At 38.0% G+C, this 19,778-nt stretch overlaps 1 protein-coding gene across 3 annotated transcripts in view; it reads right to left on the bottom strand.

Annotated features, from left to right (window-relative positions):
* Positions 1–2,484: 2,484 nt before the first annotated feature.
* The window catches only part of NTNG1 (netrin G1), a 147,881-nt gene continuing 130,587 nt past the window's right edge, over positions 2,485–19,778 (bottom strand). For all 3 annotated transcript variants that reach the window (XM_058029906.1, XM_058029904.1, XM_058029905.1), the window contains one exon: positions 2,485–3,694. In XM_058029906.1, coding sequence (XP_057885889.1) covers positions 3,450–3,694 — 245 coding nt within the window. In that variant the 3' untranslated portion in view covers positions 2,485–3,449. The remainder of the gene's footprint in view (positions 3,695–19,778) is intronic.

A 19,778-nucleotide genomic window follows, 5' to 3' on the forward strand; every position in this document is an offset into this window, starting at 1 on the left:
GGAAGACAGGTGCCTCTCTCTTAACTTCCCTGTGTTAAAGATGGTTGGTGTGAAGTGGAAATATCTGCAGTTCTATTTTCAGGGAGAAGCACCTTGCCCCATTTTGAGATGTTAAACATGTGGATCCTGGATCAGAACCAATTCTCTAGGTACAAACACAGGAATAGCAAGTTGACTAGGAGTGACTGATTTAGCAAAGCAACTGGAACTAATATAACTGATTAAATCTATGATGAGTGCTAGTTTTAGGGTCACTGTACTCTGACCTGTTATCTGGACAACTCAGCAATCTGAAGCCTGGTCAGAAACCTTCCAGGAAAGAAGTATCAGGCAGAAAATTATAATTTCATAGTAGGTTTCTTTTGGTGTTTTGATACAGAAGCAAAATCGTAGCCTAGGGATTGGGTTGGCCTTTTTCAGCATCATGAATGTGTTGCTATTTTACAGGCATTTGCAGGGGGAGGATACCCAGTCCAAGAAATCTCAATATGTTGGAAGGGGTCTATGCTTTCTGGTGAAAAATAAAACAGATGCTGCGACTGCACGTTATCATGGAGAGATCCTACTGCATGCTCAGGAAAAGGAATCTGTTGTTTTTCACAGCTTCTGAAGTGGGGAGCAAGTTCTGCCTTCATTTTACACCAAGTTAAGTAAAAGATTGCAGGTAAAGTAATGCTGAGTGCTGTAATCTCTCTGAAAGATGCACACATAATTTTAAAAATATACCTGGAATACAGTAGCAGAAACTTACACTCAAATTTTCATTTAGTAAAATTTAGAGGAAAAAATAATGAAGCTGAAGAAAAGCACGGTTGATAAGAAGATTTTCCACTGAATGTATTCCTGTAAAAAATGGTAATTTTATTAACAGGTAAAGGAGGATAAAATGCACAAAATGGTATCTAAATATGTGGAAAGCCATATACTCTGCCCTGGTTTAAAAGATCCCAAGTATATGAAACTGAAACGTAGCTAAGTTGATTGTGATCTTATATTCATTACTCTTCAGCACTGCTGGCAGAATCCCTTCTAACCAAATGAGCATAACATGCTCACGTAGCACTTTCACAAAGCCTTGAGTTTATAATCACAATTAAAGCACTTCTTTTGCAATAATTACACAATCTGAATTGGTCTGTGGTAATAGAAGAAAATTTTAATTCCCCATCTTATATCAGAAATCCACTTAGTTTTAGGTAGTCTCCAGCTCTGTATGTCACCTGTATTAACATTTATATTCCTCATTGAGTCTGCTCAGTGTACTCTTCTGTTTTCATGAACATACTTCTAAAATATACCTGCAATCTCACATAGGCATGGCTGGCAACCAGCAGAGCACTCCATTTCTCTCTGCCTTACCTTATTTAGCCCACAAATGAGTGCAAGTGTGAACAGCAAACTTGGTACATGATGGAGGGTCAGGGCGACAGCCTGAAGAGGCAGCAGCTTGATGTCATCAGCATCTTCATAGTATTCTTTTAGAATCCTATTTCTTTTTAGAAATGAAGACCTGGTTTCCCTACCCACTTCTGGAGGCTGGGTACTGTCCTGCAAAACTTGCTTCCTCAGCAGAAAGAGGTTCTCCAAGAAAGCAGTGCCCTAAATTCTGCAGTTCACCATTTGAAAGAGGCAGCCAGGTAGAATTTATTTCTCTCAGGAGTTTTTCTTTTGCTGATTAATTGTTTTCTACACTAGACTATTATGTTGGTAAAATATTTATAACCATTATGATGAAAATTGCCAGGAAATGAATTCACACAGTCCTGCTACCTTTAGAAATTTTTTTTCCCAGGACTTTGAAACACTGCTGTGGTTTTGGCTTGCCTCTCTAGTCTTGCTATTCTTTTCTGTCACACTCAGTAATTGGCCTAATAAAAGGCAGTAACAAGAATTTATTACACCTTGGGCGATACTTGAAACAAACTTTATTTGCTGGAGCAGCACTTTTTATCTACTCGCTGCTGTATATTTTGACAGTCTTTCTAAATATTAAATCTGACTTTATTAAAAGTTAAATCTTGGTGCTTTTTTGTGATTGCTGCTGCTTTTGCAGTTTCTTAAGCAGAATAGTACATATATAAACATATCTTTTTTAATGAAGCTTTTGGAGAAATAATGTAAGCTGTAGATCTATCTGCTTATTGCCAGAGTCCACAAAAAAGGTATGAATTAAAGACCAGCTTCTATGATATTAGAATTTAGTTTTGGAATTTAATGTATGTGATTAATTGAGAGAACAAAGATGTGAACTTTTCAGAGCTTTTTCAAGGTTCAGATTTGATGAAATCTTCCTTGAGCAAATGATGCCCTTAACATTTTAAGTTCACAAAGTAACAGCAGTAAAATTAAAGTGAGATTAGATTGCTGTGATGTAATTTCCACTTTGAAATCTGGGTTTCCTCCAGATACTGAATGGTAAAACCATAAATTTTTTTTGTTTGCTTTCTAAAAAGGCCTTAAGAAAGAGCAGTAAGTCATCCTGGAACTGTTTATGCAGGAATTTTTATTCTTTGAAATTTTCCAGTGTTAAAGCAACAAGAAAACATTTATAATGTCCTTTGGTGGAATCTTATTACACTTGTTATATATGTAAACTGATATTCTTTGATGCCAGCACGTTGCCCATACAGAGAAATCTCTGCACAATTAAATGAAAGGAAAAAGAAAAGGACTAAATAAAAAGTAATAGTTTTCTCTTACCTGATTAGAATTAAATACATTAATAAATTGTCTGGTAACACAAATAGGCAATAATACAAAAAATCTACATTGTACATTATTTCAAGAAAAATAACTTCATTTGAATACAAAAGGATAAATACACTTTTTGTCCTATAGCCACTCTTGTACAGTAGGTGAACACAGCATCTTACTGATGCAGTGCTGCTAAGGTATACAAGGATATGACTGGCTCGAGTTGTATTGAGGGGGCTGTTACACATGTGCATCACTAACATCAGACAAAGAAATCTTTCAACCAACAAGGGTTACAGAGCAACGTTCACTAAAGCACAGGTTGGAAAGGATTCGGGGACTGAAGCAGGCCAATATGGCAGCTTTTACAGATTTCCTTATACCCACAATGCACTGACAGCAAAGAATGCCTTGGTTTGGTCAGTCCACACACCGGGCGGAGGTACAGGAGCGCACCAGAGGAGTAGCGGATGTCGTTGGGGTTCTGGGCTGTCAAAGCCATGTCAGTCCCGCAGCCGATCCATCTGACAGAGCAGGCGGCTGCCAGCGTGTCTGGAGGCAGAGGGGAGCAGTGTCCGCTCGCAGCCCTGTCCGTGACTGAGTGATATGGCTTAGTTCAGTTCGGCCTTGCTAGTTTGTGTGGTTATTTTGACGGTGTTTTCCTTTAGGGATTCCAGTGGCGAACGCCGGGGTTCTGTCCCGTTCCCGCGGCCCGTGGCCGTGTACAGTCCGGGTGTGAGGCCCGAGGCGCGGCCTCAGCAGCCGCGGGGCGGGCGGGCCGCGAGCAGCGCCAGCAGCGGCAGCAGGAGGAGCCGCGGGCCCGGCCCCGCTCCCGCCCGGCCCGGGGCCGAGCTGCGGCCGCCGCAGCCGCCCGGCTCCCGCTCGCAGCGCAGCTTCTCGCACAGGATGCCCGTGTAGGCCGGTGGGCACTGGCACCGCACGTTGTTGATGCAGGTCCCGCCGTTCTGGCAGTGCAGGAGCTCATTGTCACACACGTTCGCTGCAAGACACCGGGGGAAGGGGGACAGAACAGAGAGCAGCGTAAGTTTGTTTTCAGCAGAAATTCACCAGAACTGAGGCTCCTCCTCCCTCCTCTTCCTGAGACATTTAAGGGACTCTGCTTTTTCAAATACTAGGATTCTTTTTTTTCCCCTGAAGACTGTATTCTTGGAAAACCATCGAATTCACTTAACACCACTGACTAAAGTATTGATTAATTTTATATGAAGGACTATTTAATAATGAAATAATAAGAATTTTAATACGTGCCTTGTGCTAAAGTCTGCATCGTTATTACTGAACTGGAACTAGGTGGTGTGTGCTATATGAAAGGGGCAATGTGTCTAGAGCTTTTGGAAACCACGAACAGTGGTTAAAAATGCAATGTGGCTTTGCTGAAGTAAAAAGATCTGCATGAGAGGGAAGGTTTTATAATCAAGAGCTACATGTATTAGTGATCTGAAAAAATTGTGCAAAAAAAATAAGGCAAGCACAGGCAGGAAATTCAGCATGCTGTTGGATGGGGATTATAGGGTGCAGACATGTGGAAATAAAAGATAACGTTATTTCCATGATAGATCAGATATTTCATTCTAATTAGATTTGCTGCTTTGGTACATGGCACCTTAAAGCTATCTCAGATATCTTAGATATTGTAGCCTGATAATAACTTCAGAAATCAGATTTGACAAGGGAGTTAGGAGACAATAATACAGGCAAAACTTTTAGACATGCATAATATTATAGTATTTGAAAAGCTGACAGCTTTACTTTGTACTGCTTAATACGAAATCAAATATTTCATGAGTGACAATGAGGAAGTATGAGCAACATACTAATTAAATGTGTCAATCTGTGTTTTATTTCAGATGATATCACTAGTATGATATGTGTTGGATTACAGCCCTGCCTTCCACAGCGAGGCAATTTTAGTAAAGAACTTGCACCTATGATGTAGGTAGAAGGTAACAGTAAAAGCTTTAACTTGGAGAATTAGGGAACAGATTATTGGAGTAAGAAGCAGACTCAACATCATGTGATATTTATGTATACCTTAGCCTAAAATGCTCTAAATAATTCAGAATAGAGAAATTATTGTTAATTTTATCTTAAACATTACTGTTTATTGCTACAAAGAAGTACAGTTTTGCAATTATTAATTTAATTACTTTTAAAAGCAGTCCAAATATAATGAGAACTACAAATGAAATAGTCCAGGTTCTTAAGCGGCGTAGTTCTACATAAATCTGCACAATTTTGTCCACCACTAACCTCACTGGTAATCTTATGTGTCCTGGCTTGCTTTCAGAAAAATAATTTTCTCACCCTAGAAGGTCTCTCCAATAGCTGCTTTCTGATGTTCTGCACCCAAGTGGGCCAAATAATGCAATATGTTGCAAATTTGTAGATGCAATTAAGAGAGACCAGTAAATCATTATTTTTTTTTACTGAGTCCTTTAGCAGTCAAAGGTTTTTACTAAGAGCTATGGATTTAATACTGTTGTCCAGTTTCTGAATTGCAATGGAAAAAATTGAATATTAAGGTACAACAACACATTTTGTTGATGATTCTATGTCTGAATTTTAATGTTCTACTCATACTTTAGAAAAAACGTGTAAGAAACAGTAAGTCCCCACCAAATAAATGTGATGAGATTAACAACCCAAAAAATACAATGGTAACAGGCAGAAAAAATAACTGTATTTTAATACGGTCAATATTTGCATTAAATCCCTTATAACTGAGGGTATGTATCTTTGAAGCTGACTTTATTATTTAGATTATATATATTTAGTCATCTTAATATGCAAAATCAAAGTACTTTATCTGATGGTACAGCTACTGGAGCTGCATGTTCTGGACTACTCATTGCTGGGATGCTTCCTACAGTTCAGGCAGTGAAAATTGTGAAATATCTGTCCCATCAATACACATCCTTGTTTGCCTTGACAAACTCAGTGGGACTCAACAGTTCACTAAATGCCACTTCTTAACCAGCAGAGGAGATGTTTCACTTCACATTTTGCCTGGAATAATTTATCCAAATTTTCTCAAGTATGAAGTAAACCATATTTTTAAAAATGTATTATAAAACAAATATCTTTCCTATTTCAAAATTTATTTTGCATACTACAGCCTGTTATTTGAAGAGATCCTTAGCTCAGATCTGGTCTATAGTTGTAGGTGAGTGGAGATGAGGGGCTGAAGAGGTATTTTGCTCTGTGCTGGCTGTTCTGCCTGACACAAAATTCTGCCATCTACAAAATTCTGGATACAATGTTATAGATGCTGATTTCTAAATCAGACCATTCCTTTCTCATTAGGAAGTTTTTGAAATGTGCTTAAAAAAGGGATGGATCAAAAGCTTCATAGTTATTCTTATATGAATGTTTTAAATGTTTGCCCACAGTAATGCAGGTAGGTTTTATTGTCTCAGCAAAATAGCTGAAAATTCTGGAATTGTTGATCTTGTATTGTCACAGCTTTCCTAATTTTGTGCTTCTCTTTCTCTTGCACACAGACATGTATGCACATATATGTATCATGCAGATAGCAATTGTGAGCTGGAAATTATATGAAAAAAATCTGGAAATGTTATGAAATCCCATTATTTTTTGCCAATTTTCTTTTATCTTTATTCTGACCCACTCTAATACCATTTTAACCTTTCTGAAAGTATGGTCATGATTACTTTGAAAACTTTAGTATTGACTAATGATTATCTGAATGGCATCAGATACCAAGTTCTGACCAAAGAATGAAACATGGAGAAGTGACACAAGTAAAAGACTTAATTCTGAAGTCATCACATTGTAGACTGTCAAGACCTGTGTGGCTGAACTAGCTGTGGATTTGCTGGCAGATCCTCCTTACTTAGAAGCCAGAACACCAAATGGGTCACTTATAAACCAAAACAGGAATCTCATTTGTTTTGGAGAGCTTTGCAGGCCTTTTTGAGGGATGTTTCTGAGCACAGTCTCCAGATCTGTGCTACTGCATGAAGTGAAATATTTAAAGTAAACGAAAGTAAATTGTTTTAAAATTATTCTCATAATTCATCAATTTGCAATCTAACTATGGTTCAGGGTTCAGTTATAGGATCCTTAAAACACTTCACAAAGAAGACAGAAAGGAAGGCACAACATGCTTTGCTATATGTGCTATGCACAAACTATTCTTGATCTTTAATTGCAATGTTAATGAATTTGGGAATGGAACAAAAAAGGAAAACAAGGGAAAATACCATCTTTGAGCCAGCTCAAGGGATAGTCTTAGCCTGCCATAAATGTGCTAATGTTTCACAGAATTTATATTGGGAATTAAATGAAATATTGTGAGTAACACAGCTGTTTGACAAATTACTACTTTCCTCTTAAATGTTCAAATCTGAATAATACATGAAAATTCCCGAGTCTCTCCAAAACTCAACTTTAATATCTTTGCAGCTTCTTGAAAGAAAAGAGTTAGACAGCTCTGGCTGATTTTAGTTCTGAGGCAGCAGCAGAGACAGAGAAGAAGAAATGCAGGGATTGCTCTCTTCAGTCTGGGGGGCACCTGGCACAGCCTTGTGCTCTCGGCTTGAGGACCTTCTGTTGCTGTGTCTGGGCAGCTGCAGAGCACATGCCCAGGGCCTTAGGTTCTGTCTGCTGCCCAGACAGAACAACAAGGTGCCACAGAGCTTAAATACAGTTTCTTCTACACTCCTGTCTTTCCTAAAGGCCATCCAAGAGGGAAGATAATAACATTTCTACCTTTCTTTGTGCTATGTTAATTTTTGTACAGCTTGCCTACAGCAGCATCTTGTTCAGGTGGGATAGGCTATTGACACATTTTTTTGATTGTATTCTCTTTCTGCATCAAAATATGGATTTATGATGAAATTTTCTTTGTGGGAACAACATAAAGATCATTAATGTTTTTAAAGAAAAGTTTTTATGATAGGTCCTTGCTTCCTTTCTTGAATTCTTAAGACTTAAATTTCAAACAATGTTTCCTACGTTTGCTTCTATCACTATTTTCCTTCAGTGTGCGCCTTTTGTCACATCATTTGTTACAGACTTCTCTCTCCCTCTCTCTCTTTTTAAAACCATCCCTTCACTTTCCTCCTTTTTGTCTCCCAGATCATGAGTATCACAGTCCCTGGACAAGTTTGCTGGGTTGACAGCTTTGAATATATTACACAACATATTTGTCTTTTCTAAAGCACTGATGCAAGCTTTGCCCTGACTTCTGCTGCAGTGAATTTTCCATACTGTTTGTCAGTGGTTTTTGTTACTAGCACCACTGAGGTTTTTTTTGACCTTGGATTCCATCCATTGTTCATAATTTTGAGAGCATGCAGGTCTCATGGCTAAAGAAATTATTCTTGTCTGGTTTTTTCTCTAATGCATTTGTAGCCTTGGTACTTCCTACTTAGTAAAGAATATTACTTGAACTCATGAATGAGGAAGATTTCAGCACACATGCTAACAGAATATTCTGTCTGTGCATAAGTGAGTAAAAACCCAGCATAGTGAAACCCATGTTTTCAGTAATGATGTTTATAGGTAGCTCCAACATAAGCAGTGGCTGTCTATATATAGGCCCTGAACAGCACATTGAAATGCCATGAAAAAATTGGGAGGTTTCATCTCACTGCATAAATAAGTACAGTAAATCCAGGCCAAGCACAAGCGATTTCTTGTCAAATGCAGAATTAGTTCCTGTGAATACTATGAGGAGCCTGTAACTAACATGCATTATTCTCTAAATCTGTGATCATTTAATCAATAAATGGTAAAAACAATCTCAAAATATAAAAGAAATTGCAGTGAATGAAGCTTGTGTGTATGCCTGATGAGAATGTGAGCATCTGCACACATTATTAGCAACAATTTCACCACAATTTGTCAAATAGGCAGAAATGGAATTGAGGAATGCAAAAGACTTAGTCTCATTTGAATGTAAAGGTGTCAAATTCTTTTAAATTGTACCCAGTTGCATGTTCCAGTTGAACATAAGTGACTGCAATCAAAATATTTCAAATTGCCACAGTCAGCAATGAATACCTTCAGTATTTGGGAAAAAATCCTGAAAATACAATATATAATTGTATATAATAATACAATATATAATTGCTGTGTGTTGAATACATCTACATGGCATTCCACTGACTTATGAGATTTCACCCATGTAGCACAGATGTCAGGTAAGAGGATATAAGGGCATGGGGAAAACAGTAGTCAGGCTTCTCCTGAAAGGTTACAGCTGCTGCTCTTGCAGTTTGTGTTGCACAGAACATGACAATACTTCAGGTTTTTATAGCTTAAGTATCTTACTCATTTGAATAACCAATAAGTAATAACTGAGATGAAGCCTTTGTCACTGAGATTTCTTCCCCTGCCTGTCTTCCAATTAGAAGGACTCATTTTACTTATTTTATTCCAGTGTTTAGAATTTAATTTATTGTTACCGTTTACATTACTGCCAAATGGCTTTAAAATGTTTTACTACTGTGAATATGTGTCAGTGTTGATCAGACTTCTTCAGTGCTTTGAATCCACAAACATACCTGATATGAAAAACAGCTACTGTTCTTATAAATGAGATATTCATAATAATTTCTTTGCTTGGAAGTGACACTAATTCATCATTTGTTGTAGTAGTAAAACTATCTTAGGATACTATCAAGACAAGGCAGATGATTTTGATAGCATGAAAATAAAACTGGTTTGCACTTCTCTACCAAAGCACATTCTTAAGCTAAGACAAAATAAATCACTGCAGACAAGTACAAGCCTAAAGCATATCTTACTGTGTCAAAATTATGGTCACAAAATGACAAACATTAATACAAAGATCTCTGGTGCAAAGTTGAAACAATGTTGTGATTAATTATACTGCCAGCAATACAAGGAAATAAACATTGACCAAGCGAGAGTCGTTTCTAAAGGCAGACATCTCCATCTTGACTTGTCTTAGAAATGCCTGTTAGAAACACAATTGAAATGACACTTGATTTTTTATCAAACCACTTTTATTGAGTTATCAGAGAGTAAATGAATAGGGGAGTAATGGAGATACTGTGTTCACTGAAAATTTCCAGTAGAATTTTTAGATTGTTTGCCTACATATAATTTCTGTTTTTTCTGCACAACAGGCAGTTCAGAGCCAAGCCAGTTCTAATCAAATTGCAGGTGAAATCTTCAGAGTTTCTACAAGAAAATGTAGCTATTACTCAGAGTTCTGCCCAGCACACAGCCAGAGAATGGATGGTGATTCCTCTCTCCTACAGATAGGCAGTAATTTATCCTAGCATCCACATGGGTAAGCTTAGTTGATTATCTCTCACCACTGAAAGTGCAAAATCCTGTACAGAATATGTGGGGGGTTTTAATCATGGTATGAGGATAGCAGAGATAGAAAGTTACTGTTTTTCACAGTTTGTGTCTGTGCTTTCTCATTTTTCATCTCTATTCTTAATCTAAAATCCTTGGGTTTAATTAATAAAGAATTATGAGAAGAAATACATCTAACCTGTTTCAAAGGACACAAGGAAAAATTGAATTTTGGAATTGATACTCATACATGATAGCCACAGTAGCTTTGGTAAAACTACACAATTGTGTATTAAGATGGATGAAAACAAATCCAGATTTAGTTATCTAAGAATTATAGTTGAACTAATACCTTTCAATCTTCCATGGTTTCAGGAAATGAATGATTTAACCTTGTGGTTTTCTGATTTTGATGGTTCCAATTTCATACTTGTACAAAAGAGGATGATTCCCAAAGTGGGGGGAAGAAAAATTTCCCTATTCTTTTTATTGCTTTGCTTATAAAGGAGCACCACTGAATTGGTATGACCCTGATCATACTTTAGGGTAATCTCAGGAGAGCAATAAACTACGTATGAGCATTAGTTGCTCAGAAGGGACTACATGCCCCTATCATTCATATTTCACTTACAAAGCTGGAAGCTGCAGTGCCATTATTCCTCTCTGCCTGGAGAAAAATGAACATTCTTACATGACCTGTCTTCTCTTCCCTTAACTAGGAAAAGAAGCAGTTATAACTCCAGAGTTGTTGTTGGTTTTTTTATTTATTTTTTTCTATTGCCAACAGCAAGGGCAGGGTTTAGATGTAACCACTATCAGTAAAACTAGTTAAGCACAAAAAGTGCTCAGATGCAAAAGATGAAGTCAACAAAAGGCCTTATGAATTGGGGGATGGGATTTGTTTCCCTAAATACAAGCAGCTACTGCCATTGGCTTTCCAGAAGTCACTTCAGACATGTACATGGAGCTGGCAGGTGTGGCCAGGGGCTCTGGGGGCTCTAACTGGGAGCTGTAACTGGGGAGCAGTGCTGCCAGGGGCTCTGGGGGCTGTAACTGGGAGCTGTAACTGGGGAGCAGTGCTGCCAGGGGCTCTGGGGGATGTAAGTGGGGAGCAGTGCTGCCAGGGGCTCCTGGGCCCTGCTCTGCTGGCAGCCTCTGCCTGCTGCAGATTCCCATTTGAGCTCCAGCTGAGCCCTGCAGGCTGTACCTGACCCCGTGGCTGCAGCTGGAGCTGCTCTGCTGCCCTGGCCTGGGGGGCTGTGTGCAGGGAAACTCCTGTCCTGCTGTCCCTTACTGCTCCTGTCCTGCTGTCCCTTACTGCTCCTGTCCTGCTGTCCTCACCCCTCCTGTCCTGCTCTGGGCTCATTTGGGAGCGCCCAGCTGCTGTTCCTCCTGAGACATCTGTGGCCACCTCAGTCCTGTCCAAAGGGCTGGCAGGGTGACCTTGCCTGCACAGCAGCATTTTCTGCTTCATGTGCAACAACGGGATTTTCTTGGAACTTGATTTTCCCAAGAATTATGAAACAGACCTGCAACAAGTATTGCTTTTACAGAGCACGAAACCACAGGAGAAAGTCTGGAAAACAAACCAAAGCAGGATCTTGCGAAGGTCAGCAATTCAAATACATGATTATGAATTATATAAAAGGCTGAATGTTCCTGCATCCTTGGCTGCTAAGGTGTTTGATTTGGAATAATGTTATGGGCACAAAAGAATGCAAAGAATTTGTCTTTGTTTGCAGAGAAAATAGTTTCTCTTTTGGCTATTCTTCCCAGTGAACACTACACTGAAGGCTTTGAAAATCTATTAAATAGCCCCAAACACTTGTTACTGTATTTGGCAGCAAAACCAAAGGCAAGATAATCACAACTGAAAATACTTCCCCAATGATTTAGGGGATTAGAATAATTTTAGTGTTTCCCTAAATTTTTTTAGGGAAGGAGTAAAAGAGAGTGACAGAATGTGTTGTTGGTGGCTTCTATTAATAATTACTGCTATCCTAAAGTCATTTGTAATCTAAAATAATTTGAAAGTTACAAACTTTCTTCTCACATTTGGCTTTCATTTGTCTGAAAGCCAATTGCATGGGAGCTTTTGAACAATTGAAAAAAAAACACCTACTGGAAATATATGTTATGATCAACTTCTAAACTACATAAACCCAGCATTTGTAATGGAAGCACCAACGATCTTTAACTGCACTGCAGTAATTATCAAGGGTATTAAAGTGGGATGGGTATGTAACTAAATGGAAGTGTGACTGATCAGCTCTTTTGCAGTGACCACAAGGAAAGGTAAAGCCAACTTTGTATCTATATGTCATTATATATTCCTTCTGTGTGCATTTCCCAAAAGAAAGGTTTAAGATAACAGGACAGTGTTCTCCTACAGGATACAAAAGCACCAGTGTGTAAAGTTAATGTGTAGAATCTCTCAGGAGATGAACATTCTGAATTTGTGTGAACATTGGTTACAATGCAAAGACAAAGGTAAAAGATTTGCATAATTCCTACAACATGTATGAAGTGAGGGATGGGGTTTTTTGTTCAAGTAACAATGCTGTGAATCAGGAGATCTTTCTGAATGAATCTACATTGATTTATTGTTTTGAGTGTGAATGAAATGCTGCAGAGTGCTTTTGCTGAGCCAGCTTTAGAATGGGGATAAAAACACTTCCCTATAGGTGTCAAAGCTATTCAGAGTAAAACTTCTTATTGCTAGTGAACAATGGGGAAGTTGATGCCAAGGAAAGTCCAATGAGTTCCCTCCTTTTGCTTGCCTGTGCAAACAAAAGGAGGGAATGATGCAGGTCCTGTGAATTCCTGCTCTATTTATTACATTGCACTGCTGATTAGATAAATGCAACAGCAGAGTTGATTATTGTTTCCAGGGGAGTTTGCTGACAGTCAGCTTTAAAAAGGTTTCTAAACTATGTAGTTTAAAAAAGGACTATGCAATCTTGTCCAATTATCATATGTGATTGTCAGTATTTAATCATCTTATGCAATCTCAAATACCAATGTTGTGTATTGTATGTCCTTCTAATCTCACCTATCAGAACTTCAGCTGCTTCATATTCATACATAAGGTACACAGTAAAGATATGCAAATCTTTTATCCACTCTGCTTCACCTGTCCTATAAAAATATTACCTGTTGTCTATTTTTGTATGACATTAAAATTAAAAAATGAATTCAACAGGCAGATTTTTATATCCTAATTCCTGTCTGAGATATACCAGATGATAACATGCTCTCTTGTGAGAGGGATTTTAATTGGTGCAATGCTTTACTTTTCCACTCTTTTCATCAGAATACCAATAAGATGATTCAAACAGCTGGCATGTAGCGCTCTGCAAAAATAAGGACGAATAAATTAATGTATCAAATAATTAAAGCTATTAGTTGCTTCATGCTAGTTTTCATCAACAGTATTTATTGCTGCACACAGACTTGCTTGGGGTTATCATTGTGCATTTATCTTCATGACAGAGCAACCATTAGATGGGAAACCCCAGATAACAGTGCCTCTCTTTCCAATGCAATCTTCTTCAGGCACACCAGTTTTTCTGCAGTGTTTTACCAAGTGTAACCAATGTCACAGTCTTAGCCAGTGTTTTTTTACCTGAAAACATCTAAAAAACTGATTTATCACACAGTTCAACAAAAATGTCTGAAAGATGTTCATTATTACACACCAACCAATAGAGCTGAGGCAGGCATAGAGGCAACCTACAGATTTTTCACAATATTGATACGCAGGCTACCACTAATAAGTTGTTTCAAGAGTAACAGAATTATATTAATATTTTTAACCAACTTTAAAGTTTTGCTATAATGTAGAAAAAGATCTGAATAAACACAGACCTGTCTTAGAGAGTACATAGCATGGTTTGTTTGGGATAGTATCTGAAAAGTTCTTTCTATCAGCATACCAACTAAAGATAATGTCTCTAACCATGGATGTTGATATTGCATACTATGACAAACTGTTAAGGTAATTCAGGATATTAAAAAGACCAGAGTTATATTCTCATGAGTAAGAGCTGTTTCCCTGTGAGCTTTATATGGTTCTAGCATTGCTTTTGGCATGCTGATTAACGTACTTATATTTCTGTTTATCAATTGTGATGCACAAAGGTGTTAAAATTTAATTATTAATGAAGACTGAAATAACCTGGGATCCTTGAGGAATAGATAACTGCCAAGTGTGATTTCACTTCAAAGTACTTTCCTTATTTTGTTTAAAATTATTTTCTCCAATTTTTAATTTGTCAAGTCATGCCAGAGTTGAAAAATACCAAGGATATCTCCTTTAATTGTTATCTAATAAATTACTGTAGATAATGTGCTAGATATTTCCAAAGATATATTGTATCAATAGCTTTAAATCTAATGATGGAAAGAAGTAGTTGTGTTACTTAAAAAGTCTTCCACCTGCACTTAAGGCTGAGAAACCAAGACCTTGGTCATTTTCTGTTCCTGACAATCTGTGTGTGCAGCAATGTCACAAACCTCTGGCTTGGAAAAGGAAGGGTCACACAAAACCCACTCAATTTTTAGGAAAATGTACTTTTAGAATGCACTTTCAAAACATCATGTTCTGACTATATTTCTTTTAAAACTCTCAGTGAAAAAAAAAGACAAATTTCTGCACAACAGACCTGGGATGATGCTTAATCTGTATTTCCTGACAAGCTTATCTCATTGGGTCCAGTGCTGTCATTTGCCCCAGAGAACCCTCTGCATTACACTGGAGATCTCACAGCTCCTATCATGTTTGTCCTTCTCTTCCAGCAGCCTTGGCAGTGATGGCAATGGAAACCTGACTGATCATATCCCAGCTCCCTGAGAACTCTATATTCCTTGACATTGACTCCTATGGCAAGAGGGGATTTGCAACACATCTGTGCTGCTGCCTGCATGTGCTAGTGGAGGGCCAGGAAAGGCTCTCATTCCAGGTAGGATGAATTTCTGTAGGCCTGGAGCCTTGTGAGGGACCACCCCTGGGGGCAAACAGCAATGGGGCCTCCTCCTGCTCCATGGAACCCCAAGGCAAGCAGGGCTGGCAAGCAGGGCCAGCCAGCACAGCGCCTGCTGTTTGTGATTTCAAACACAGCCCCAGAGTGCAGTGAGGGTATGACAGGAGTGTGAAAGGCAAAGGTTTTCTGCTGTGAGACAGCATTTCTGAAGTGGTAGCATGGCAGATCCGAGTGGGATGCTGGTTTTCTGGAGACTGCCAGAAGCTACAGAATGAGTAGCTGTTTAGCTAAAACAGCAGGAGGAGTGATGAGGGGAAGTAGTTGGAACTGGAACAGTTCTGGAGAAGGGTTTGGGCTAAAGCCAGGGCGGGTAGGAGTAGGTGAGGGAGGTGCTCAACACATCTTAGCTGGTTCAATGTTTTGTATTTGCAAAACACTCAGGGTCCTTCTAATGGTGCAGTGCAGCGTGGGCTGCAGCATCATCACTAAGTTGTCATCTTGCCACTGAATAAAAGATAAAACTGGAGTACACTTCTCAAAGTGTCTTTGCACTTTGTTTTAAATCAGTAATGGTTTAGCATGAACTAGCAAAGCTCTCAGGTCATTGCAGAAAAATTATTGCAGGATATGGCTTTATTTTGACAGGTGGTGTAAATCTTGACCCAAATTTTCATACCTTTGCAGAAGTTATGCAGTGTACATGCCACCTTTCATATTTCTCCCTAGTTGTGTACCAAAGGCACGTGTGCAAATGTAATTGGAAGCATTTCAAAGCATCCAGCTCAATTTTTGAGATGTTTGTGTTGCAGTATGTTGCAGTATGCTGTTGTAATCTAAGATATGTGGAATAGGATGCTCTTTCTGAGAGTAGAAGCCTCCTTGCAGAGCTGGGCTTTGCTGCGTAATGTCAACATAATGGAGCTGATTTAAGGATGCTATGCTTGCCCTCAAGATTAATATCCTTGCACTAGCAAGTCCCAGTTTAAATCTCATTATGGGATTCTCCTGTTCTGAAATCAGTAGGAAGTAAGTTAGGGTTTTGAATTTTGTGAGAGTAACTTGTCTGCCTTAGATGCTTAGAGATTGCCTCATGATCAAAATGCAGCTTCAGCTCTTTAAGCTGCATGTGATGAAACTGTTCACACTCCTTGGAAATGAAATTCTAAATTCTTCAAGGTAAGAGTCCTATTTCAAGGATCCTTTGGCTTATAAAGCAAGTTGAATTCCCATTTAAAATATGTGAGCCATTCAGAGCTCAGTGGTGCAGCATCTCATGAACAGAACACCCTACTGAACTGTCTCCTATGGACTGCTGTTCTGTACTAAGGACACTGGAGTTGGTTCCTCCTGCACTTGTCAGTGTATCTGGGGACTGGGTAGTGCATGTGAGAACAAACCTGGTAGCTCTTTATTTCAGCCCCTGTGTGCCCCTGATCTGTAGCGGCTTGGTGCTGCTTCTTAGGCTCACCTAAACACCTGTTAAAGGGAGAATTCCTCCTCCAAAGAGATAATGGCTGAACTCCTTATAACCTGGAAGTTTTGAAGGGCAAGAATAGATCCTTGAGTCTATTGGAAAAGGTTTCAAATTTAAGCAGGAAAGAGTGTAAGAACAGAGGTTAGTTGGATACTGGTTCCATAAGCTGGAACAATGTTTTGGGTCGTCCACAGAGAGATCTGTAAATCTGGAAAAATACAGATAAATGTCTAAAAAGTATGAAATATTTGGAAAACTATTCCACTCATTCTCTAGAAAGGGAATAAAGTGGGTAAATTGATGTACAGGCAAGTGCAAATCAAAATGCTGGCTCTAGATTCAGCCAGTGGCATCAGTGCAGTTGTTACTATTGTCCACCTGTAAGTTTAAATTTTAAAATACTAGCTTGCATGTTTGATGGATTTCAGAGTTACTTTAGGTACAGGGGCATGCCTAATGTTAAGGTGTGTTTCTGCTCTGAATTTAAACATGCTAAATCAATGTAATCCTAAAGTAATCAGGTTTTCTAATGTCAGATTTGTACTTCTGTAGAGCTGACTATTGTAGCATCTAACAGCTTTCCATGGCTTTCCCTGTCCATCTGAACAAAAAGACAAGTCATTGGCAAGAAGAAAAAAGCATATCAAGAAGTACCTGTCCAAGATGTAGTTATAAAAATGCAACATAACTTTGGGTAATACACTTTAATCATCCTGGACCTCAGCTGCCTGTTGACGTCAGTGGTGTTAATAAATACAGTCCCTTTAATATAATTATTTCAAGTTGGCTTCAGATACAAGTAGTCTTCTATAGAAATTAATTGTCAACAACTGAATTAGGATCAGAATCTTCCCTCTTCTCTGTAACATCTTTAAACTTCCAGCACTGTCACTTCTCACCTGATGATTACAGGTAACAATTTTATTAACAATTTAATTATTCTCTTTAGAAGCTAAGGTAAATATAAGGAGGTTGGCTTCTTCCAGAAGTCTCTTAAAATTATTTTTCCATTGACTATAGTCCAACATTAGAGAAGAACAGGCCATTATCAACAAAACTCAACAGGCCATTATCAACAGCTCAAAGTTGTGCTGATTTGGGAGAAATTGAAAGAGCAATGCTGTTAATATTTTACTGAACATCATGGTACTTTTGTGTGGGCTATGAGTCCCCTCCAAATTTATACTGTAAATCCTGTAAAGCTCTATTCACTTTCACAGTGAGTTTGTGCTATAAAAGCTGATAGTCAAAGATCTGACAGAAAGCTGGACTGACATTTATGAGATCAAGCTTTTGTTCCTGATTTTATCATATCCATGTTCCTTGTCAAAATCTTTCCTTGCATGCTTAACCTGAAGAGGAATTTGAAATAGCTGGAAGGGCTGGTCCATGTCTCAGGTGTATGGATCTGGGAGAAGAGATCATGCAGACACTTATTAGAGACAAATGCAAGGAAAAGCTAAAGGGGCAGAATGTCTGCAGGGGATTTGGTGAGCTGGTTGTATTTTAGAGTAAATGCAGAGTAAAGTGAGTATCAAAATACCCCCAAACCTATTTAACAGAATTCTTATAAAAATTACATTGTTAGCAGCAGATTTAAAAAACTTTATAAGAAAATACATTTACAAAGGGTAAAGAAAGGGTAAAAAAAAAAACCAAAACAATCATCAGTTATGATGAAATGAAGGAAAAAAGAAAAGAGTACAAACGAGCTATAACAGGTTAAAGTACCAAGGTAGGCCAGAAATGATTGAGAAATTTAGTAAAGTCATAAAAATTAGCCATTAATATTTTTTTTCTAAACGTAGGAGAAGCCAGGTCTTCTAGAAAGGCTGTAGGGCAAATAAATGCTTTGTAAGGTAGGGAAGGGAAAAATCTATTAACTATAGAAGAGCTTTGGGAGGTTACCAGACTCCTGCCTGTGGTGATGGGGGTGTGTTCTGGAGGTGTGTCTGAATGTTTATACAAACATTATTTAAAAATGGAAGTCTGTTGCATCATACCAACAGAAGCAAATATTACTGCCGAGAAATTTTTAAAAAATGCAGAAATAATATTTTCACTGCTACTTGTGATTTTTCTAATTTAATTTTTCTTATTTTCAGGATGGGCTTGATTAACTACAAAAAAGGACCTGTGGCAGGTGTGATTTTTATAAAGATTTCAAGGAGATGGAGAGGAACTAGAGACTGGAAATCAGAACTTCTTCAGCAGGCAAGTTAATAGAAATTGTGATAAAGAACAGAATTAACAGTTAGATGAGTGAACATGATGAGTACGTAAGAGAGAAATAATAATGTACAAACCTGTAAAGGATTTTTTTAAAGAATCAAGTAACTATATGGATGCAAAAGATCTGGTTGACAATGTATTTTACTCTACAAAAAGCATTTTCCAAGATGCCTCAGCAAGGATTTTGTTTTTTCCTTTTAATTTATTTTTTTTAATGGAATAATTAAAGCTTGAATAATAAGAAGCAGCGTAAGAATAGATGTCAGGACCTACTAATCAGTCTTATGAGGACTTACACATATAGAATTCTGCTGGAAAAGTGAACAAAGCATGGTCTAATAAATTTGCTCAGACTACAAAGGTATTGTGGCTATAAAGACCTTCAGAAGAATTTCTAAGGTGTGGGTGACAGAAATTAAGTGTTCAAAAATAAAGCATTCCTACAGATACTTGGCTTTACTATTTAGAAAATGCACCCTAAGAGTAGTTCAGGGTGTTTTACTGAAAATTTTGACTTAATGCTCTCCATCAGTCAGAAAGGCAAATAGATTATTGAATTTTTCAAGACAGGAAAAAGAGTGAAGTGGAAACACCACAATGTCACTATATAGCTTCATGATGTGCCTATCTCTTGACCTGTTATTGAAAAGATGTATATGTATATATATATATGCAGTAATACCATAAAAGGTAGAATGAAAAGCTGTCACAGCTATAAGCAGGCCATATAAAAGAAGAGATTAAACAGATTATGTTTCTTCAGCGTAAGAAAGAAAAGACAGATTGAAGAAAAATAAAATATATGTCTTTAAAATCACAGATGTCATGGAAAAGCTGAATTGGAAATGATTATTCATTTATTCTTCCTCTCAAGAACCAAGAAGGAATAACCAACCAGTTAAACAAAGGTATTTAATTATTATTGTTGTTGTTGTGAACTTGTGCCCAGAACATTTGGATAACAAAAGTATTAATGTCTCAAGAAGTTATTAGGCAAATTAGTGGCTGAAGGACTCACTGAGAGCAATTAAATATGAAGATACTGATGAATTCTTTGGCTAAGAAAATCTATAAGCTGC

Source organism: Melospiza georgiana, chromosome 9 (assembly GCF_028018845.1).
Source record: "Melospiza georgiana isolate bMelGeo1 chromosome 9, bMelGeo1.pri, whole genome shotgun sequence".
NCBI classification, from domain to species: Eukaryota; Metazoa; Chordata; class Aves; order Passeriformes; family Passerellidae; genus Melospiza; species Melospiza georgiana.